General features: G+C 32.0%; 4 protein-coding genes across 6 annotated transcripts; 2 read left to right on the plus strand and 2 right to left on the minus strand.

The window, feature by feature from the left end:
- Positions 1-1234: 1234 nt before the first annotated feature.
- LOC140969252 (histone deacetylase 9) lies at positions 1235-7772 on the minus strand. 3 transcript variants are annotated; one of them, XM_073430551.1, is made up of 14 exons: positions 7506-7772; positions 7299-7411; positions 7097-7214; positions 5840-5914; positions 5541-5760; positions 4744-4807; positions 4014-4106; positions 3823-3931; positions 3616-3665; positions 3449-3539; positions 2398-2468; positions 2072-2170; positions 1500-1566; positions 1235-1386 (listed from the first exon to the last, which is right to left on the minus strand). In XM_073430551.1, the coding sequence occupies exons 1-14, from the start codon at positions 7540-7542 to the stop codon at positions 1301-1303; spliced, it is 1293 nt and encodes a 430-aa protein (XP_073286652.1). In that variant the 5' UTR covers positions 7543-7772; the 3' UTR covers positions 1235-1300. The 3 variants fall into 3 exon arrangements, with proteins under 3 accessions (XP_073286652.1, XP_073286654.1, XP_073286653.1); XM_073430553.1 differs by having other exon boundaries at positions 7355-7411; positions 7506-7771; XM_073430552.1 differs by lacking the exons at positions 1235-1386; positions 1500-1566; positions 2072-2170; positions 2398-2468 and adding an exon at positions 2475-2909.
- Positions 7773-8285: 513 nt separating this feature from the next.
- LOC140969201 (pleiotropic drug resistance protein 2-like) lies at positions 8286-9714 on the plus strand. Its single transcript, XM_073430473.1, has 5 exons — positions 8286-8339; positions 8404-8585; positions 8740-9159; positions 9338-9498; positions 9608-9714. Exons 1-5 carry the CDS (start codon positions 8286-8288, stop codon positions 9712-9714), a joined length of 924 nt encoding a protein of 307 aa, XP_073286574.1.
- A 2140-nt stretch (positions 9715-11854) lies between these two features.
- LOC140969202 (ethylene-responsive transcription factor ERF024-like) lies at positions 11855-12545 on the minus strand. Its single transcript, XM_073430475.1, has one exon. It carries the CDS (start codon positions 12543-12545, stop codon positions 11892-11894), a length of 654 nt encoding a protein of 217 aa, XP_073286576.1. The 3' UTR covers positions 11855-11891.
- Positions 12546-19077: 6532 nt separating this feature from the next.
- On the plus strand, positions 19078-20748 carry LOC140969212 (arogenate dehydratase 1-like). The gene has a single exon (XM_073430484.1). It carries the CDS (start codon positions 19208-19210, stop codon positions 20525-20527), a length of 1320 nt encoding a protein of 439 aa, XP_073286585.1. The 5' UTR covers positions 19078-19207; the 3' UTR covers positions 20528-20748.
- The last annotated feature ends 3097 nt before the right edge of the window (positions 20749-23845 follow it).

A 23845-nucleotide genomic window follows, 5' to 3' on the forward strand; every position in this document is an offset into this window, starting at 1 on the left:
TATAGCAACAACTGCGAAATTAAGTTTATATGAATCACTTGAATTGAGAGAAAAATGATTTGCCAATTTTTTTAAAAAAACATTTGACAAATTAATCAATCATCGAAATGAAATAATAATGGGTATTTTCATATTTCATGATTGAAGGGTGGATATATGTTTTATTTTCCAAACATCTTCGGAAGGCAAATTTTCATTTCAAAGCATCGTTTTCTTTAATTTTCAAATTTATGATTATATGTATTGAAAACTCCGAATATCGGTGGATTGACTGATGANGGGGAAGTTGGTCATTTAGATACAAAAATGAGTGGAAGTGAAACACAATTGATTTTGGCTTTAAAAAAATATAATAATAACAATAATAATCACGTTAATTATTATTAATCTATTTGAAATCGTTACTTTACATTTCCACTACTTAATTCAAACATATTCCATTCTGATATCTTTTAGAATTTTGCAAAATTAAGCCATTTACTATGGTTTGGGAAAATATTGGAAATATGTTTTACGTATATACACATAGGAGGTCGAAAAGAAAATTCAACACATATCGAAATTTAAATTTAAGATTGTGTTTGGATGATGGTTTTGTTTCTTTGTAATTTTCATGTTTTAAATACTTATATTTTAGTTTTATTAGCTAGCTTCAACTGTTTGTTTGTTTTTTTTTATTTTAGCCATTTTTCATATTAATGTTGACACGATGTTACTTATTGAAAACATATATTAAGCATGTAAACACTTTCACCGGAAAAAAAAACTAACATTGCAAAATAATTAATAATAATCTATAATTGAAATTTGGTTAATTAAAATATTAAAATCGAAAAGAAACTATTATAATTTATACATTACAAAATGTCCATGCATGCTCAGCACATAAATTAATAACACGTGAACATTAATATATTTTGAAATCAAAACGTCAATAATGATGAAAAAAACATCGACACTGAAATGTGGAGTGGTTGGGGGCAAATTTAGCCTTAATGTAACTCCAATCATTCTCAAGACTCAGATGCTAATTCTAAATACTAATTTTAATTAATAATTTATCTATATAATATGATATTATTATGAAAGAGACCAACGTAAAAACTAATTTGGTCTATAAAATATATAATTTTTTTTAAAAAAAAATATCCTTCTCCATAGTGATCATATTTTTATGAAAATTACTCAAACAAAAAAAATTGATGGGAAACAATTATCCAACATTACCGTGCATGGTTTATCCAAAAATAAGACAGCACTCTCGATGCATAAAAATAATCAGAACAAGCAATAGGCCTTCTCACGCATCATCCATTATCTGATCATTGTCATTGTCGCCTTCATAATATTCATCGTCTCGCTGGATTTGCTTGTCTCGTGTTTGTCCTAGAATGACATTACAGTCCAGTACAACGTTGCCACATTTAGTATGTTGATAAAATTATATTAATAAACGAATGATCAAACTCTATTTTCCAACAGTACAGGCAATTACTTACGGTGAATACGTTTGTCGGGATTCTGCGCATCTTCATCGATATCAGGGATGTAAAAATCAGGCGGCACCTACAACAAGTTATACAGATTTGAGGAAACCCTCGAATGATTAAACAGTCATAACAAATACCATCCATCTATTAAATGGTTCAAAATGCAGTTTTATCCATCAGGTATCAAGTGCTTCTATGATCTGAAAAAAAATGAAGATGGTTTGGAAACTGCAACTAGAGATAAACTATGCTTTGTCAGATAAAGATAGATCACATTGAATATTAAAATCTATCACTCTTTCGCAGTAGGCAGACTATGTGATACCTCACCCTAGTTGATAAATAATTACTTACAAAATGTGGTTATTAAATACAAAAAAATTGTCTAATAAAAGTAATGAGGTAGTCAAAGAAATAAATCACATACTCCAGTTCAGAAAGAAATAGCAAAAGCTACGAGCATAGTGTGCTCTTCAACACATTAAGAATAAGAAGTTACTAACACCGGTAAAATCATTAATAAATTTAACTTGAAAAAATAACAGTAGTATTGAGTTCTAAGAAATTGTCAGTCTGCTTACCTCATGCATTTGTACACCAGGTGCGTGTTGGATAGAGCTAAGATTTTCACAAACTTGCTGTCTGATTGAGTTGAGATACGATTTAGTATTCATATTCTCCTGTTCGATCAAAAAATTTTCATATAAGATATGAAAAACCACAACGCCATTGCTTCCTTATTCGAACCACAATGCACATTTCTTGGATCAACAAAAACGTGGTTGAGACAGTACATAACACAAACTTAAAAGTTATATTTATTAAAGCTTCATGTATTAGCTAGTACAAGTCGATCAAGCAAGTAGCATGTGATGTATGAATAAATTAGAACAGTCAGTTTACTCACCATGTGCCCACTTGGAGATTTCAATGAGTAATCTGGTGCAAAATATTTGATATAATCATTTTCTGGGATCTCTGTGAAATTGAAAATACAGTTATTTGGAAAAGATAGCGAAGTTCTGCCCAGCAGTAAAAAGACAAGATGATGATGGCTCAGTGAACTGTGTCTCGCAAAAGCGTACGCATTTCAGAGGCTAGGCATAGGCATAGGCATGCTACAATAACATATGTTAGCATAAAGCAACAGAATAAAGAAGAAATAGGTATGAAGTCGCTAAAAATGAGAAGGGACGGTTAGTGCTATAAAAGTGAACAAAGTTCATCAAAAGATGACTAAATGATGTTTCTACAAAATAATCAAGCTCAACCAATAATAATTTCCATGTGGTAAAGAGCAAGTAGGTTGCATCTGTGAGATCAGCAAGTCAAATTTACGGAACTCCAAGTATAGCACGGCTACTTGTCTGCGGACCAAGACATTGTCAAGAATCAAGATACAACTAGGGAGAAACCATTCTGCATATGCCCAGCAGAGGAAGAGAAAGAATGAATACATTTGACATGTCAGTTTCAGCAAAAGAAACATGAACGTGAATAAATTAGGTCCTTGCGTTATATGATGCCACAGAAGAATATGATGGCATTTGGTTGCACTTTCAACTCGATTTAACTACATTCAATTTCAAAGTGATGTATCACTTTTTCTCAGTACTTAGATATACAGTTTAGAAGTCAATATGATATGTGATCAAGTAATATTGTTTTAACGATTGAGTGATAAAGGCTAAATAAAAGAATCATTGTTTGGAAATCATATGTGATTATGTATCAACTGTATTTTGAATATTTGATTTATCGTTTGCCACTCAGAAAAAAGAATTCGATAGAATATTTTGAAAAAAAAAATTTGAGTGAAACATTTTGAATAATTGGTCAAACTTTTAATTGAATTCATTTGAGCTGGACGACCGTGAGGATCTAAGAGGTCATCCGCACTTCAAAAATACAAGTAAACAAATACAAGAATTAAAATAAAGCAAAATCCATAGACATACCATTAGGGAGCTCCACGCCTAGAAGAACTCCAGTCTCCACTGTCCAACATCTAGCAACATTCTCTTTAGTGTATCCTCCACCTCCAGTTACCTGTAAGAAGAAAACATTTTATAATCAACCTGAAGTCCCTATAGAACCACAAAATTTATTCTAAGCACAAACCTACCAGCAAAGGCAAATTAAGCTGCTTCACAAACTTAACACAAGCGGCATGGCCTGTTGAAATAATTCAATACAACTAGTAAATACCGAAATAAATTGCCAATTTGGCGAGGAAAATGTAACCCATAAGATAGAACACAAAACAAAATCATAATTGAAAATAAACAAAACAGGGTAAGAACAAAAACTGTTTCAATTACAAGCAGAGCACCATCAATCGAAAGGTTGAAGCAGCCCAATCGATCCCCAGCAAGTGAATCTGCTCCACATTGAAGAACAATTGCTCCAGGAACATAGCAGTCCGTAACCTTCGTTATAACCTGTAGCATTACATATTAGAAACCTCAAATTTATCAATTCCTAAAAAGGAACTTCTCATGACTAAAGTTTATAAAATGTCACCGTCTTGAAGAGACGTAAAAAGCTGCCATCATCTATTCCATCCTTGAGAGGGACATTTATAGCATAAAATTTGCCTTCTCTCTCCCCTACATCCTTCAAAATTATTTCAACAAATGCATTAAACTTCTTTAATAACAGCATACAAATCTTAAATTGGCTAAAGGAATCACTGAAAGTATCCTAAAATCTTTAAAATCCCTCTATGGACTACTAAGCCAATGGATACACACACACACACACACACAGTCTACAAGCTTCCACGAGTCACATTGGGGCAATTAATTTGATACTCGGAATTAATATTCCAATTCAAACCTAAGGATAATACACATTCAGGTATACACAAAATGACATAAATATTTTTATTTTATACCATTACAGATTCTGCAGACAAGCCTTGAAAACACCCATTTTACATTTAATCTGCAAGAGTGTGGGTGTGTTTTAAATATAGAAGGCATATTTCATTTTATCTACGCTGGTCAGGCTCGCACCCAAGATTTAATCGTGGTAGACAACAGATGAAAATGTGAGCAATGACCGAACATAGCCAGGTATTTAGAGTACCAGAGACACTAACTAGATGAAGAACAAATGGAAATATCTTCTGTGGAACTAAATTATCTAATTTTTTAAAATACATCGCATTCAGTGCATTGCGTATATTTCGCTGAACAAAATGTCTGCGCATTAAAGGGAACACCCAAAGCTCAAACCCTAGAGGAAGTACCTTAACATCACCTGTTCCAGGAAAGAACAAATCTCCGTATTTGTGAAAACTAACGGTCATTACCCTGCATGTCGCAAGTTTAATTGAAATACCAAAAAAGGCAATGAGACAAATAACAGGTCATAGCTAAATTGGAGCATTAAGTTTCCCAAAGATGCCAACTGTTATCCTAGAGAGCCTAAACAGTAAACAAAAATGTTTGAAGCAACTCAAGTAACAGATATCTAAGGTTTACATCAAATTTGGACACGCATCATGTTATGGCAATAGTAGTTTTCAAAAGCACAAGTGTGCCCGAACAGAAATCAATGCCAGGCCCTTGTAACATTTCCAGAAACACCCAAAAACAAAGGTAACTGAAAAGATATACAGAGGCGCTAGGAGTATAAAGTATCAACTGCAACTATTGTATACTGCCACTTCATTGTTGATTATTCTTCTCTGAATTGTTGGGTTATACATATTTACTAAAGAATAACAAATCATAGCAGAAGCAGAGAAAATAGAACTCATCAGGAGAATGTCTTCATTCTCAATTCTTTACTTATCTTGTTAGCTCATCTTCCCTCAATTCACAAGGCATTTACTATTCATAAAAAAATCATACTATTTCACATGGCCAACATGCTACATTGGCACCAACAGCGTTAATGGCATGGCACTCGTCCGTCAATAAAAAAATCGCCTGACGAGGCCATCTTCTCTTCAACTGTATTATGCATGAAACATTCAACATTCATAAGGTATACATGTTGTCAGCATCTTCATTTGTAATGTTTACATGACTGTCTTAATACCTGTCAGTAAAATAAAAGGCTTCTTCAACCCCGTCACCATGATGCACATCAATATCAATATACAGCACGCGGGCATGATACTTCAACAGCTCCAAAATTCCCAAAACCAAGTCATTGATGTAACAAAATCCAGATGCCTCACACTTTTTGGCATGGTGCAAGCCACCAGCCCAATTTATGGCAACGTCACAGAGCTTATTATTTAATCTTCGGGCAGCATCTGCCACAAAAATCAACCAGGATCAGTGAGGTTTGTTCAACCTCAAACTCTGGGTGGAGGACAATTACCATAGGATTACCTATAGTTCCACCAGCATAAATTTGGCAAAACTCAAAAAGGTTGTCAAAGACTGGACAATCTTCTCCAAGATTATCTACGGGAGAAAAAACTAGTAAGTGGACAAATTAACACTAAGCAAAGCTATTTTATGAATTAAAATCAGGCAGAAAACTTGTAATGTGAAAGGTAAGCAATTATTCAGAAGTTTTTGTACCATGAATTAGGAAATCAAAGAGCGTGTTGACTTGTGTAAGCTAATATTAGTTTTCTGTTGCATCCCCCAATTATAAGAACAATCAGTAATATCTCATTTTTATTTCCTTGAATAAACTTTCCCTTCTTTTAACATTTTTAGTATCATCATTACTTTTGACTAAATTTTTCATCACTTTAAAAATATTTTATTATTTATCAAATAAGGTCTGACATGATTTGATACAAATAACAAATTTATTCCCCCGAAACAATGAAACATTCATTTTATTTACCCCAAATATTTCCCCAACGCTAATGAAACAAACCTGTTATGTCCTAACCTCAAAAACCAGCTAAGTAAATAATAATTATGCAGTAGTCATCCAACTATGATAGTATGAAAAATTCCGGCTGTGGACATTAAGAATTCTAGATAGAGGATGTGAAATCAAAAACTCAACTTTTCAGCAGCTGCTTAAAATATTAATCTAATTGTTGATTTCAGAAGTTTTTTCATTGAAGATAAATGATATGAATCCAATATAGGTGTTCCTAAACACTGATTATAACACTTCTCCAATGGGACCTTATCTCAAATTCTCCCTAAAAAAGAAAACCCACGACTCTTAATGCAATTTACTTACTCCATTGTTTTTAACCTCTGTCGATTAACTTGGTCACTCACAAATGCTAAGTAGAAGATGACAATAAAATTAAGGGGAACATTTTGTTAATATGACTTGTAGAAGTGCGCATCAGTTCCAAATATATGATGGAGAAATTAGAAAAATAATGCATTAAAATAACAAAACATTAAAACACGAGAAATATTGTCTGTGTAAAATCCAAAAGCTATGACACAGACAAAATGCACATGTAAGTTATATTTCTCAAAGTCATGAATATTATGTGAATGTAACTCAATCTGGAATATGTATATGTAAATCCCACTTCCTAAGGTTTCCTCAAAAACAAATAAGACAGCATAGTTTTCATAACCACAAAATGACGATGCCTTTCGATTATTTCAAGGTCTGCTACATTTGAATACAATAAAACCAATACAAATCTAAATACTCACATTTTGTCATTTCATTCAAGAACAAATTTTGAGTGTCCGGAGTGATTCGCTGCAGAAACTCCACATAATCAGGAGAATGAAACTGAGCTAGCTCTACTGGGTATCCTTTGTGAGGCCTCTGAATATTAAGACAAAATTTGAGCAGCATAAACCAAGAAAATAACATATACAAGCTAAAATTAGTTGAAATGTTGCAACGAACATAAATTTCCATCTTCTTATGGAGCTCATAAGCGAGAACCAAATGGTGAGTCATACATAACCGGTGCGGCTTCATAGGGTGATTCGGCCCAAAGTACACGTTGCCCACATCCCCTGCAGTTCAAATGATTGGGTAAGTCCATTTCATGTCTTCAAAACAAATACACATCAACGCATGAAAGAAGAAAATGAGAAAAGAAGCAGAAACCGTCATAGAAATAGGAGATTCTGTCCTTGCTGCGCATGCTAGAGTGACGCCTGGTCCGTGGAGCACACTGATTAGAGAGTGATGCCTTTATTCACCAATATTTCTTCGACAAAAAGTAGAATTTCGCTACTTCTCAGGCAGAAAATTGAAGAGACATTAAAAAATCATTTCTCTTGCAAAAACAAAAACCCTAGTCGATTTAGGAATGAGGGTTTCGGCAAGTGTATCCATGATTTCTCATACAGTTTAATTCCTAACTTATTAGAGAGGAAATAAATAAACTAGTGCTATATAAACAAAGTTAAAATACCATAAAACCTTTTATGAAAAATAAATAATGATGTGCAATCTTATGTTTTTCAAATTTCAGCAAAATTTATTTTTAAAAATAAAAATTTTCAATAAAAAAAATCAAATATATATATATATATATTTTTTGTGTAAAAAATTATATCGTTAAATAAAAACAATAGTATTAGCGAATTGATATTTATATTTATTGTAATTTATTTGTTTGTTATGTTCGAGAAACTTAATTATTTTAAATTAAGTAAATGACACGAAGATAAATAATTACATTTTTAAGAAATTATTAAATTTAGTGTAAGGGATTTAACTTTAACAATTAATAGTATAGACATGTATAAAAACTGAGTTAGTCTGCCCAAAAAATATTCTATAAAGATAGGATATGTGCTGACTTTATGGTAGGAGACGAAATGAGAAGGGGGAATTTCAGGCGGACAGAAGAAACGTGTTTCCACAACAAATTTAGGTGAAATGTTGGTACGACTGGCAAAAGCGTTCTTCATGGATGAAATATCAACAGGATTGGTTAGCTCCACGACTTTCCAAATCGTCAAGTTTATGAAACAAATGGTTCATATCTTTACTGCAGCCGGCTCCTGAAACATACGAACTGTTCGATGATGTAATCCTTCTTTCAGATGGTCAGATTGTTTATGAGGGTGCTCGTGAAGATGTGCACCATTTTTTCGTGTACATGGGATTCAAATGTCCTGAAAGAAAGGGAATTGTATATTTTCTTCAAGAAGTTACTTCGAAGAACGATCAAAATCAGTACTGGTGCAGAAACAGTCAACCTTATCATTATATATCCATACCTGAGTTTTCCCAGGCTTTCACTTCTTTTCGAACGGGGCAACAGCTTGTTGAAGAGCTTAGAACCCCTTATGATAAATCAACGGCTCATCCTGCGGCTTTGGTAAAACAGAAATACGGAATCTCGAACTTGGAGCTTTTTCAGGGCTTGTTTCGCCAGGGAATGGCTTTTGATGAAGCGTAGCTCATTTGTATATATATTTAAAACTACGCAAATAACGATTATGGCGACCATAGCCTTGACGGTGTTCTTAAGAATGGAGATGAAAGCTGGAACAATGGCGGATTCTTCTAAATTTTTGGGAGCATTGTTCTTTAGTCTTATTAATGCGATGTTTAATGTGATGAAAGAGCTCGCAATGACTGTTTTTAGGCTCCATGTATTTTTCAAACAAAGGGATTCGTTATTTTATCCGGCTTGGGCTTTTTCCTTGCCAATTGGGGTCCTTCGAGTTCCGATTTCAGTAATGGAGTCTGGTTTGTGGATCGTCTTGACATACTACAGTATTGGCTTTGCACCCTCGCCGGCAAGGTAATCACAAGTTCACAAATGATTGACTTAAGTCTCTATTAAAAAATTTGCATCGCATCTTTACTATCAGAGAGATTTGATGGTGTGGCTCACTCTGTCCTACAGTATACATTGAAAATAATATATCTTTTTGAGTGATATATATTGTGAATAATTTTTTATCCTTTTTTTCCTTCAGATTTTTCAAGCAATTCCAGGCATTTATCGGGGTACACCAGATGGCGCTTTCTTTGTTCCGTTTCATTGCAGCAGCTGGAAGAACTCAAGTTATTGCAAACACGCTCGGATCCTTCACTTTACTATTGGTATTTGTGCAAGGAGGCTTTGTTGTTGCGAAAGGTCGGTGATTCATTATTCCATCAATGATTCACATGTGTTTTCGAATAATATATCTTGGCCGTCAAATCAAGAATCTAGTGATAAAATGCAATGTTTTCATGTCATATAGATGGCATTCAAGATTGGATGATATGGGGATACTACATTTCTCCGATGATGTACGGCCAAAACGCCATTGCCATCGACGAGTTCCTCTCTGAGAGATGGAATACATGAGTAAGTTCTCCACGATGTTCAGTTGCAATTCTTGCACATTATGTAACCTTTGATGATGGTTTTTATGATCATTTTGTCTCAGCCTACAAATGGAACTGAACCAACTTTTGTGAGATATATATATGTACGGCAGACAAAGAAACGTGCATGTGCTTTTGGAAAGTATAGTCTCTAGTTGAATAAAATGCGCCAATATGCATCACCGACCAAATCGAAAAACACTTTCTGCTTCAAGAGAGAGATTATCAAGTTAATATTCCAAAAATTGTTCTATAATATCTCCTGGATATATTTTTAGTCCTTTATGAGCCATATTAAATTTGATCTTGATGCAGAAATTTATTTTCATTTTCTACATTTAGTTTTATTTTCATCGGAGTACTAAAAGATATCTGGTGTTGCTGACATGCTTAGTGCTATGGTAATATTGTAGCGAAAGCTACGGTAAAAATGAAAATTCAATATAACAAAACCAAAAATGAAAAAAAAAAGAAATACAACTTAACTAAAAATGCAAACTCATTGTTAACATTACCAAAAGTAGAAAAAAATTTCGAAATTAAAATTTTAATTTCACATGTAGTAATATATGTGCTACAATGTTCATTCATCTTTATACACACACAGACACACATATATAAAATTATGAAGTATGTAATACTTGCAAATTCATTTATTATGCTTGTAAAGTAAAACGAGAAGATCTACAAAGTTTTAACTTTTTTGTAAGTAAATATTGCACGTTATTTAGTTCAAAGTGTTGCCATGCATGCTTTATATATGTAAGACACCCAAAAAAATAAAATAAAACTCAGTACATTAAATTTCAATCAATCAGGATATCAAATGCCATTTTAGACCAACTGACGAGATAAATTTTATAATTTTTCTTTTTATATCTGTAGATATATGGATTTTGGTTTAAAATTTATTTTGAAAATATGGTTTTAATTTATTTTATTTCCTTAAGAATTTGAACTCCTCTTTGTCATTTTGTTTTATATAGTTTTCCTTTTTATAGGGGTAAACAACTCACATTATTTAGACAAAAAGACAGCTAAAATTTCTTTTAAAAAATAATTAATCCTAAAACCAATTTGTAGTTAAAGACTTTAACGGGACCGGACATTTTTTGTAAACTAATAATGCAAACTTCAAGAGACCGAAAACCGTCGTCTAATGTGATGTTAATTATATGACATATAGTTTAGGGAAATATTATTTCCTAATTTAATTGATATAATTTCTTAACTTAAATGATTTCCCTAAAATTATATTTTCCTTGTTGATTTGATTGTGATATAATGAGATTTTGTCTTTATAAGATAATGAGATATGTATGCAAATATTATCATGATATGATATCAATGTTTAAAAAGAGTTTGTTATTAATTAAACTCTTATTTTCTTTGTACAATAGGTTTCTTTGCGGAGATAAACTCTAGGAGAAAGAAGGTCTATATATAAGAGAAACAAGGACATTGTTGCCCCCGCTCTCTTCTTCGATCAATAATACACGCACTTGTGCACGTTGTGAATTTCAGAGAAATACTTCTTCAAGGGACGTGCTGTTTTGAAGAGTGCTAGTGCATGTGTTGCCTTGAATGTTGGAAACATATACAGACAGCATCCGTGATGAAGTTACCTGAAGATCATTTTCGTGGCCCCTATTTTTGGCATCACGTGTTTTGCTTTCTTGTTTATGTTTTAGTATTCTTGGTTGTTTTAGAAAACTATTTATTTTTTCTCAACGTGTTGAGGAAATTGATTTTCATTGAAATCACTAGTGATTGATTTTTGTAAACGATTTGGTTTTCTAATGATTAATATTTGCCCTGAGGCACCACACAAATATTTATACTTGTGCATATTTAATGTTGTGCATCGTATTTATTTAAAGTCAATTTGTGTTACAAACTTTAATATTCTGTTGTATGTTGTCTTAAATGTTGTAACATTTGACACAACACTTAATTCTGATAAAACATAAATTTATAATATTACACAACTGGTATCGTATCTGTCAAGCAATATTCCTTACATATTGTGTTCAACGTTTTTTTTTTTTTTGGTTTCCGAAACCAATTTTAGAAACATATATATCCAATAATTAGTGGTAATTTATAATTTTCACAATCAATAAATTAAAATATAATGTGTTAAAAGAGAACAAGGGTTTATGAATTTTCCCACAGATTAAAGTAAACGTAATCATCACGATCATCAATATCATCCCATTTGAATCCACTTTTCATAGCTGGTGGAGTCAGCAGCATTCCCTCCGCCATGCTATTCACCAAACCCGGCATGTTAAACACCGCCTCCTCGTCCATGAATCCGATATTCCCGTCATGATCATAACAAACATTCTTTCCCCACAAATCCATCGCTGGAGCATTTGAAACCATTTCTACGGGAGTTTTTTCTGCAGGTAATTCACTCATAATACCACTAGAAGAGCTCGAACATGAAGAGAAATATCTAGCAGCATTTTGGATATCATCATTGGCGTTCGACTCGGCCCAAGGAGGGCAGACAAGAGAAGCAGAGAAATCCAGCTGCGGGATCTTACCACTCACCTTGACGGCTGCCACGTCGTCATACGCGGCGGCCACCACCAACTCAGGGTTACCGAGAGATGATCTTGTTGATTTCTTGTTGGGATCACGCACTTCAGACAGCCTCCTGTTTATTTTCCGGCCACCCCTTTTTCTTTGCGCGAATGCAATGCTCGATTTTTCATCAGGGTTTGCTTCTGCAACAAGCTGTGCATCGTGATCAAAGGATGAAGAAGATGGATTCCACCACTGGTTTGATTGATCAAAATCCATGTTTAGTTAGTTCTGCATGGACAATGCATGCAACTATATATATATATATATATATATATATATATACACATATAAAAATTTATATATTCATGCACACATCAATTATGCTGATAAAATGATGGAGAAATAGAATATGTCGTCGTACGAGAACCCTACTTTGACAAGGCATAAACAACCAACAAGTGCTCGTGTCTCTAGGAAATGGATTATGGGCACGTGGGAATTAGATTAGTTAGTGACGGTGGCAGCTTGACAATTCAAAGCGGGCCGGGGTTTGTTTTTCCGTTGAAAAAATCCAAGCACAGAACGTTGACTTTGTCAAAGCATTTGGATTTTGACTCATTCCAAATTTAGATGGTGGATATATGAAAAATGGACGTATTTTCGGTTATTTTAGAAAATTATAGATTATATTCGAATTATAGTTTAAAGGTTGGTATGGTTTAATTTGGAAGTACTTGTGGTGGCGAATTGGGATAATATTTACATAATTTCAAATGAATAAAAACCATAGTTTTATAAGTTTTTAGTTTCAACTCCTAATTAAATATGTATCCAATTAACAGATCAAGTATGGTTTAGAATCGATCGACTTTAATTTAGCCAATTTCTTAGTTTTCCCATCCAATTATTAAGTTAACTTGACATCTGAGTACACATGTTTCATGGCATTATATAATATAATAATTGTTAAAAAAAATTTAATAGTTTGTATCTAGGTTTAATTTTGTTTGTGCATTACATAATTTAAAAAAAATCGTAAATATAGAAAAAATCATGTGCATGATTTTTGTTCACTTATGGCACAAAGATAAATACTTAAATAAATATATAAAATAAATAAATTTATAAAATTTTAAAAATATAAGGTTTTTCAGTATAAAACACTAGTATATACTGATATTGTACCGAAATTTCGATATAATCGGTATGATAGTTACATATACCGAAAATCTTCGGTACGGTATCGATAAAAAATTTGTTTATACCGTAATTTCGATACGATCTATGGTATATAATTTTAGATATGATACGATACGATATACCACCCCTATAAAAAAACACCTAGTCCTGAATGAATGTGAAAGAAATTAACGAAGAACGACTATATATTAACTTTATTGCACGTTTTGATTAAGATTCATTCAATATAATAAACCCGTCATTTTTTTATTATTATTTATTTATTTATTTATTTATTTATTTATTATTATTATTATTCTTTTTTTTTGATAGATATTATTATTATGTTTCAATATCAAGTGACATACAGACTCGTCCTTGTGAGCTAGCTGTCGAGAAAATTTTAAAAAATACAATATGCAAAATTTCCGAAATTCAAGTCTTGTTTTTCTTAAATTATATTAATTTTATCCCCGAAATCAAGAGTGTTCTTGATGAATTTTTATGCATTCGATTCGAATCTGGAAAAAAAAATATTTACCTAGAATGATAAAGAGATACATATGGCATGCAGTAGCTTAACTCCATCCGAAATCAAGTGTTAATTCATATTTCTTATCGAATTAACTGATCGTCATGCCATTAAGCATTTGACTATGATATACTCAACTGTATACATTGTTTTGATATGTGTCATGATCAAATCCAATATATGAGTGTCATCTCAATGGTAGACACGGTAGGTGAACATCATATCAAAACTCTGTGTGAATATATATGTGTACAATCAAGTATACTTTTATTTAAACTAGTTGACAAAGACCCGAATTGATAAAAATGTCACCATTTCTATCTCAACTTAAATTTAAAAACAAAATCGAGACGGTTCATCGAGCCCAAAATAAAGAAGTTACCTATAAGTTAGTTATATTTGGTATCACAAATTTATTTATTTTTCTTTACAATTATATGTTTGTGGGCTCAAATGACAAGTTGGGCTCACTAGGTTCATGACTTTTACGTGTAGATTTTAAATATAAAAAAAAACTTTTATGTTCACCCAAAAAAGTCAATTGCCCTAGCTACTTGCTTTAATCCTTTTCACTGCTGAAATAATAATTTATTTGAGTCACTGAGCTTTCAAATAATAAACAAAAGGCACACACATTGTGTTATATAAATTTTGGCTTTTGGAAAATCAAATTTCAAAACTTATACAACGATCTTACAAATAAGTTTGTGGGATATAATTGTCAATTTTCCATCATTCTTGTTAATAAATATGTAAATTTAGTTTTCTTTTTATATTAAATCGATTATTATACACGAATTAAGTTTAATAACAGTATTAGATTTTATGTTATCGCTCCATTTTTATATTAATTAATAAATTAAAATATAATTTATTTTTCTGCCTTTAATGATATATGATCAGAAGCCAAAACAAATAGTCTAAAAGTGTGAGCTGAATTAAAAGCGCCACTCCCACTTTTGCTACTTCAGTAGGACTTTAATTAATTACTTGTTAAATATTTTATTAAATTAAAAACAATTAATTATATCGAAAAAGTCTTGGAGAGATCAGAGATGGGATTTAAAAAAATAATAGTCCCATTGAATTTCAGTGTTTTGTGCTAGAAGCTGTCTGTCCATATATATATATAAACGCGATTGTATAAATTTTTAATTTTTGAAAATTTTCTGTGAAAATTAATAAGTTTTTTTATAATTAATTTGATTTATGTTATAAAATAAGAGTAATATATTTACCAAAATGGCCATACCATCAGACAAATTGTTGGTCTGATATTACGGTATTAAAAAAAAGTGATATTCTGATTATGAAAATTGATGTATAGGGTCATTATAGGAATTTGCCAAATTGCTCATACCATTATACAGTGATAATGGTCTTAGTTTTATAAAATAGAGGTAATATTATATTTTTGAAAATTGATATCGTTGTTATATCACGTGGCTCCTTCACATTTTTATAGAATTCAATATATATTTCAATGATTCAAAGACTAACATTTTGATCACATAATAGAAAGAAAAATAATTCAAATGTAACATAAAATAATCTCGTTAATGTCAGAGTCTATCTTGCTTTAGTTTATATACATGGCATACATTTGTCACGTTCTGTCCAAATTTCTCGAACTCAAGTTGGCAAGTGAACTTTTTACAAAGAGAACCAAAAAAAAGGATTTTAAATTTCCCATAAATGCACTAAATATTTTGCTTCATTGACTGCAGCTTTTAGTATATCCTCAGTTTGGGATACACGAGAAAATTACAATTTTAATTATGTAAGTTACATTGTTTTAAGTTTTAGTTATGTAATTTGTCAAAGTTTTGTTTTCATACAATAACTTGTATTTTTTTGGATTTCAATAATTTTTTTGTCAGAAACACTAAATCGATCGAATATAATTTATTTGACATTAACTTTCTCCTACATGGAACATATAACGAGAATTAAGTCCATATTACTCAAAATAAAATTCATTTCATCAAAAAGAAAAGGAAAATAAAGTAAAACAACCTCATTACTTCAAAACAAGATAAAAAAAAAATTTTTGTCGTTTCTCATTATTTTTATTTATATATAGTTAATGTTTGTAGTATAAGATTTATTCTTGTCATATGAGCCACGTAAGAAAGTGTCGGTGCCAAATAAAAATATTCCGATGGATTTATTAGTTTAGACAAAAAAAGGCTAAAAACCCGAGTTACTTGATGAAAACTAAAATTTGACAAGTTAAATTACTAATACAAAAATAGTCCAACTTACATTACTAAAATTATAATTTTCCAGCTATACATCTAACTGTCTCGTGTAAGAACTTTGAATGTATTCCACCTCAAATATAAATAACACATTTGACTTTTCATATCCCAGATATGTAGTCCATTATTTATATGTTTAGTATTATTTTCATAATTATTTTACTAGTTTATCTATATTCACTAAATATATTATATTAGTTACTTCCAACGTATTTTTATATCATATTAAATCATTCATTAAATAATGATAAAATAAATTTTCTCTGTAAAAAACACAACAAAAATCGCACCTACAAAAATTCACATATTATTTCTACAAATTACGTATTTAATATAATTACATTACCATTATTCAAATAATAATTAAAATTTATAATAATTCACTCGATCTATTCATTATCATGATCATAATTCATATAGGATCATAATTTTACACGTGCATGGTAGTCGGTTAATATATGTAAAATATGTTGGAAGTCAATTCATCAAAACCCATTGGTGTCTTAAATTAAATATTACAACCAGTCAAATCCGGGCAGCTGATTGACAAAACATGTTATCATATAAGTAAGCTTCGTATATTTACGAAAACTAACTTTGTAATTATAATTAAACGAACGAAAAATACTAGTTTTTTATTCAATATAAAGGTAACACAAACCAATTTTAATAAAGTTGTAATCCATCATACTAAATATATATTATATTTTTACCTTTCGATTAACATAATAGTCTGAAAAATAATAATAAAAATAACCGTAAATATTACTTGAATTGTAAGTGGATAATGTTTCTTTTTGACTATGTTTTGCATTTATATAATTCAAAAATTTTAGACACATTCATGGTGCAATTTTCCCTGAAGTCAGCCTGAAAATAACAAGAAATTGAGTAATTTGGCATTATCGTCAGAATTGTTGAGGCGTCGTCCATTTCTTTATACGCATTTGTTGACTCAAAAAGTCTCAAGAGTATCGCGTGATAAATAGTTGTGTGTGTATAATTTGAAACAAATATATGAAGTTACACAACTATTTGACAAAAAACTTGTGTGAGACGATCTCATGGGTCGTATTTTGTGAGACAAATCTCTTATTTGGATCATCCATGAAAAATTATTATTTTTTATTATGAATATCGGTAGGGTTGACAAGTCTCACAGATAAAGATTCGTGAGACCGTCTCAGAAGATACCTACTCCAACTATTTAATTTTTGGGAATAAAGAGAAACAGAGGGGAAACTACCCATAAATAATTCACAACACAACTTGCCAAGATATGAATTGAACATCTTGCTTCTAACATTGTGCTCAATTGAATGACATATATATATTCATTAACTTTTAGACTCTTAACTTAAAGTTGGTATTTTGATTCGCTTTTGAAGCATCAAAACAAGGCTAGATATTTTATCGTTATAATCTACATCATCGTCATCTTCATCGTCGAAATACTCGGGAATAGTTGACAATAATTGATAAGATCATTGAGAAAATTAAATGGAAGAATTACAAAGAATTTGTTGTAGAGTTATTGAAGCCTCGTTTAACACATTTTATGGCCATGAATGAATGTTAGCATTAACCTCTGTTCTTACAATTAAAATATGTCATAATTCTCGAATCAACTATTAAATTAATAATGATATATTTCATTTTGAACAGAAAATATTTTAAAAATTTACATTGTTCCAGCATAATAATAATAATAATAACAACACATTTGTTTGATGAATTCAAGTATTAATAAGTTCAAAAACAAGACAAGTTACAAAGTTAAGCGGCCGGGAATCCTTCGAATCCAATACCCAATCGAACTAAAAATCAAAAAACTTGGCCTCAATTTCCGCCATTCAAATGATGCTACATATTATAATTAATTAAGATCACATTACTTATTATTAAAGATAATTTAATCTTAGCATTTTTATGAAATTAAGCGACGTGAGTCATGTTTATGGCCACAAATTCGAATAATTATCCAAAGTTGACATTCAATTGAAATCTTGATTTATATGGTAACCAGCTGCGAGCCACAAAAAACTTGTATGTTCATTGATTAGTACTAGACCCCAAAATCTATCTGGCACTACGTTAATTAATTCGATTTAATGCATTTTTCTTTGAGTTGTCTCCTCTAATTTAAAAGTAAGGTTGGTACTGACTATCAGTACAGATGTCATTAAGGATATAATGGTAAGTTTCAATATTATTTTGAAAAAAATTTATACGATCTTAAAATATAATTAAGTGGTTATGAGCGTGTAGCTCATCTGACACTTAGACTCTAAATTTGAGACGAGATCTTGAAATTGTAAAAATCTGATTCAATATATGTAAGTCGACATATTATTTGTGATGCAATGTCATAAACATTGACTGCTAGAAAATATATTTGAGTTTGACATCATGTGATAGTGTTGTAGCAAAAAACCTCACCCACCATGTAATCAACATTTATGACTTTTTGGACATATAATTGTAAAATATAAATTTCAAATTATATTTTTTTTGAAGAATAACTTGAAATTTTCCCATGTTTTGGATACTGAAATTATCTTGACTAACATGAAAAGTGGTGAAATCTTGTGTATGACCAACAAATCGAATAATATATTAACTAATAATCGAATTGACAACAAGAAAATTATGTATTTTTATATTATATTCGACGACAAATCATATAATATATTATATTAATTAATATTTTATGGTGGTATAAAGATTTGAAATGAAATATAAAAAAATAAAATAAGGAGGAAAAAAAATTGACTGGCGGTCGGTAGAAGCAATTTCTCGGACTTTGAACAATATATACCCCGACCTATCTTTCTTTTCTTCTCAGCTTAAACGTTCCCATCTTTCGGAGAACTATAAGCTTTCTTGAAACAAGTTTTCTCCTTCTTTTCTTTCATCTCTCTCCCAATTTTTCTTTTCTTTTTTTATTTTCCTGAATCTTGATTGCCATGGTGTCCCTGAATTCTCCCTGTTCACGTCCGGATCTGAATTCTTTGTTCCGGACGGCGGAAACTGGTCTGAAACGCCACCGAGTCGGATGGGATAGATCCGTCATCCAGTGTGTTTCGAGGTTCGATTCTTCGAATCCGAATTCGACTGCGGCTTCGATTCAGACCGGCTCAAGCTTTGGCGCTGGGTTGGTTGGAAGGAGCCGGTTTGAGTGGCAGAGTTATTGCGCTATTCTTGCAAGCAAAGTGATGTCACTGGACCCAGATACCGAGAAAAGTAATGGGAGCGGAGATAGTATCGCAGCCGTAAATGGTCACCCGACATTAGACCTCGTACCGATCAAGAATCAGCCTTTTTCACCGGCGTTACTCCCTCGTCCGTTGAGTATCGCCGACCTGTCTCCGTCTCCGATGCACGGTTCTCAGCTCCGGGTAGCGTATCAGGGTATTCCTGGAGCTTATAGCGAAGCTGCTGCAGGAAAGGCGTATCCCAATTGCGAAGCTATTCCCTGTGACCAATTTGAAGTGGCATTCCAGGCGGTTGAGCTTTGGATCGCCGACAGAGCCGTCCTCCCCGTGGAAAACTCCCTCGGCGGATCCATCCACCGCAACTACGATCTGCTCCTCCGCCACCGCCTCCACATCGTCGGAGAAGTCCAGCTCCCCGTCCACCACTGCCTCCTGGCACTCCCCGGAGTCTGTAAAGAGTTCCTCACCCGCGTGATCAGCCACCCACAGGCCTTGTCCCAATGCGAGCTCACGCTAACCGAAATGGACCTCAACCTCATCCGGGAAGCGGTCGATGATACGGCCGGAGCTGCGGAATACATCTCCACCAACAACCTCCACAACACCGCGGCAATCGCCTCGGCACGAGCAGCCGAGCTGTACGGGCTGAACATACTAGCAGACGGGATCCAGGACGACTCGAGCAATGTAACACGATTCGTCATGCTGGCGAGGGAACCGATCATCCCTCGCACGGATAGGCCATTCAAAACAAGCATCGTATTCGCGCACGAAAAGGGAACCAGCGTCCTATTCAAAGTCTTATCGGCCTTTGCTTTCAGGAACATCAGTTTGACAAAAATCGAGTCCCGGCCTCGCCGGAACTGCCCGATCAGATTAGTGGACGACGCGGAGACCGGGACGGCCAAACATTTCGAGTACATGTTTTACATAGATTTCGAGGCGTCGTTGGCGGAGGTGCGGGCGCAAAATGCCTTAGTGGAGGTGCAAGAATATACATCTTTCTTGAGGGTCTTAGGAAGCTACCCCATGGATATGACTCCATGGGCTCCATCTTCCTCCCAAGATTAAACTGCCTCTAAAGTTTTAAATTCTACATTTTCAACCATTTAAATTTAATTTCAATATCATGTATATTTTAATCAAATAACATATTTAGAATACATGTTACTTATGAATCCATGTATCACAGTATGAAACCAGGGATCAAGTGCGTAAATAGTTCACATTCCCTGTTTTTTTATATATAAAATGTAAATATGTATTTGATGTTATTATAATATAATCACAAAAATTCTCTATTTTATTCAAGTAATCAATGAAAAAATATTATTTTTTATTGTTAATTTTGTTATACATATATTTTATTTAAGTAATCAATGAAAAAATATTATTTTTTATTGTAAATATTTGTGATAGAGATATTTTATTTAGATATGTGAGACTGTAATAGACATATATAAGAATTTATTGGTGTTTAATTGTAATATCGAGAGGAATTTATAGTTGGGAATCAAATGTGCGTGTATATATTGCGGCATGGAAACCTTTGAACAATTTCTGTTTTCTATGATAAATAAATGAATTTGACCATTTCTACATCACATTTTTGGTACAAAATTGACTAGCATCTAGATTATTGATTATCGAGATTTCTTGCCTTCTACCAAAATAGACTCTGAATTTGTTTTTCTTAGAACAAATAAATTGTATTTTAGTGAATGTATATGACTTTTATTTTATTTTCAATAATTTGTTTTCTAATATTTTCACCAAAATTTTTTTTTTTTCCAAATAGATGCTTCGTTCATGTCAACATACCAATTTGCTTTTCAATTAAGCAAGGAGACCATCTGCAGTGATCTAATTTAATTTAAACTTCAAGGCATGCCCAATCACGTATTTACATATAATTATTAATCTAATTTTGATTTAATACTTATTAATTACGACTAAATCTTGATTAGGCCAATATGGCAGAAAAAGATTCATATGTGTGATGCATGCCGACAAATATAAATATTTAAATCAGACAGTGCCCCTTATTCAAACTTTTTTTTCTGAAAAATTGACAAACTTCGTGTATGCGTAATCATTTCATGTATGCGTGATCATTCTGAAATTTTTCAAACATTTTTTTATGACACATACTACATACATTAAAAAAAAAAAAAAAAGACCCCCGATTAAGCGATTTCTAAACCTTTTGTAATAGTATATATATCTATGTCTATATTATATTAAGTTTGAAACAGTTAGAGTAATTAATTTTTGATGTCATGATCTATTTTAATAATTATATGTATTAATAAAGTGTTAAAACTTTAACATAAGTCACATGTATATTAGCGGACAGAGAGCGGATAGAGTCTCTGTTTTCTAAGCATTAAGTTGTGTAGAATCAATTCTTACTTTGGTCTTTTTTTTCTTTTTTTTATATTTATTTTTTAATTCATATATCAAAATTACAGTATAGTCTGTTGGTCCCAATTGCGGCAATTTGAGATAATAAACCCGAAAATAAAGAATAAACTGGACACCAAGATTTACGTGGAAAACCCCTAAAAATTATTAGGGTAAAAACCACGGACAAGATGAAAATAATTCCACTATAATATTTTGTGGTGTACAATTTATTTACTGTGTTTCCAAAGAGAACACACATTCTCTTAATATAAACAGAATGAATTATAAAAAATATAGTACAAGCATGTAACGCGTGCGTCAGTGCACTAATATATATAAAATATGTACTATATACAAAAGTTCATTGTAATATCTTATAAATTATTTCAAACATCGATTTGAATCCCATAAAAAGAAGGGTACTACCGTATTAGAATCACATGTCTATTTGTGTCAAAGTCGGCGCGTGTCACGATTAACATGGATTGAGTGACATATAATATGTCACATTATAATAAATTTGTAACGCAAAAGACATGTATTAAATCGCCAAATTTATTTTTCATAATATAAAGTTTATAAATATGTTACGCAAACTATTTGTTTACTCGTTTAATTTGTGAAAACTTACAAAATATACAGACAAAACACTGCATGTGCTCAATTATTATTATTACGATAAATGAAATCTTAATAAATAATAATATACAAACTGGGAAAAAAAAGAGAAAATTGAAAGATTTAATAATTTTAAAAATCGTGAATATTGTTTGTAGAAGGATAAGGACACCATTAACATTTTAGCTTCTAACAACAACAATTGTAATGATTAATTAAGGAAAAAAAAGGGTTTGGGAGGGCTGAGAAAAAGGGGTGACGGTCGAACCGGTTTTTTGGGGTAGGTGAAGGTGGGTCGGTCTGGTTTGTTGGTGATTGAAAGCAACTCACCCCCCACAAATGTTGCAAACCTTATGTGTCACCACTTTATTATTATTATTATTATATCTTTGTTGTTTTCATGCATCAAATTACCAATTTCTAAAAAAAGAGTATTACAATTGACGTGACTCTAATCCACATTATCTTAAAGATAACTTGTTTGTTTACATAACTAAATAATTAATAATATACCAAAAATAAGCATACAATTAGTTTGGCTCAAAATTCGGGGGTCGAAGCGGGGATGCGAATATAGATAGCCTACTCGGATATTCCTGCTTGTAGTTCAAGATTTTGAATGGGGCAAATGTTTTTATTGTGAAGACTCTGAAAATCTATATATTTAGTGACATAAAAATGTGACTTAGTAACTAATTAAACGTGGCTTTATGACCATAAAAATACGATTTTAATGGCTGAATAATCAATGAGTAATGACTTATGAGACATGAGATTTTGGTATGTAGTGGAGTGTCTTACCAACTCTTTATAAAAATTTATCAATTGTCGCACATAAATAATATTTCACAATCTTGAAATCTCTCATATTCGGAGCAATACTCTACTCATTTTCAAGCAAAAGTTTCGTTCAAGAAGCAATCCAAGCAGTACCGAATTCTGAATAACACTCGACCCTTGTTTGAGCCAAGTTCGAGCTTCAAGAGAATATCATTTCGAGCAGTAAGTCATACACACTTTATTTCGAGAAAAGAACAAGTCACTAAGCTTATAAGTATGTTTTAAAATAATTATGTTTCTGATATTTTTGAAAACTCAATCGTACACTACACGTTTCATGACCTTTGAAATATTGAAAATGGACTGTTAGGAGTCTAATTAAAAGTGGAAAGAAAATTTCCGAAACATGACAAGATAAGACATTGATACGGTGGATTATAATAACCGATATACGGGCTCGTTTCCTTAGAGGAGTAAAAATTAAGGATTGATCAGTATATCATGGATAAAGAGATGAATAACAGTGTTTTGTATAAGTCGATGTTCCAATTACGATACGTTTTGATACCTTGTTTCGAATTCTAT

The sequence above is a fragment of the Primulina huaijiensis genome, unplaced genomic scaffold, assembly GCF_012295235.1.
Source record: "Primulina huaijiensis isolate GDHJ02 unplaced genomic scaffold, ASM1229523v2 scaffold40277, whole genome shotgun sequence".
NCBI lineage: Eukaryota > Viridiplantae > Streptophyta > Magnoliopsida > Lamiales > Gesneriaceae > Primulina > Primulina huaijiensis.

What these genes read in the sequence shown, in the direction of transcription:
- LOC140969252 (XM_073430551.1), bottom strand. Translation starts at nt 7,542, where the DNA reads ATGCGCAGCAAGGACAGAATCTCCTATTTCTATGACG. An exon ending in TTTTACGTCTCTTCAAGACG is followed by an intron (nt 3,932 to 4,013) that starts GTGACATTTTAT and finishes GTAATGCTACAG; the next exon opens with GTTATAACGAAGGTTACGGA. An exon ending in CTGGTGTACAAATGCATGAG is followed by an intron (nt 1,567 to 2,071) that starts GTAAGCAGACTG and finishes AACTTGTTGTAG; the next exon opens with GTGCCGCCTGATTTTTACAT.
- LOC140969201 (XM_073430473.1), top strand. Translation starts at nt 8,286, where the DNA reads ATGTTGGTACGACTGGCAAAAGCGTTCTTCATGGATGAAATATCAACA. An exon ending in TCGAAGAACGATCAAAATCA is followed by an intron (nt 8,586 to 8,739) that starts GTACTGGTGCAG and finishes TTGGTAAAACAG; the next exon opens with AAATACGGAATCTCGAACTT. An exon ending in TTTGCACCCTCGCCGGCAAG is followed by an intron (nt 9,160 to 9,337) that starts GTAATCACAAGT and finishes TTTTTCCTTCAG; the next exon opens with ATTTTTCAAGCAATTCCAGG.
- LOC140969202 (XM_073430475.1), bottom strand. Translation starts at nt 12,545, where the DNA reads ATGGATTTTGATCAATCAAACCAGTGGTGGAATCCATCTTCTTCATCC.
- LOC140969212 (XM_073430484.1), top strand. Translation starts at nt 19,208, where the DNA reads ATGGTGTCCCTGAATTCTCCCTGTTCACGTCCGGATCTGAATTCTTTG.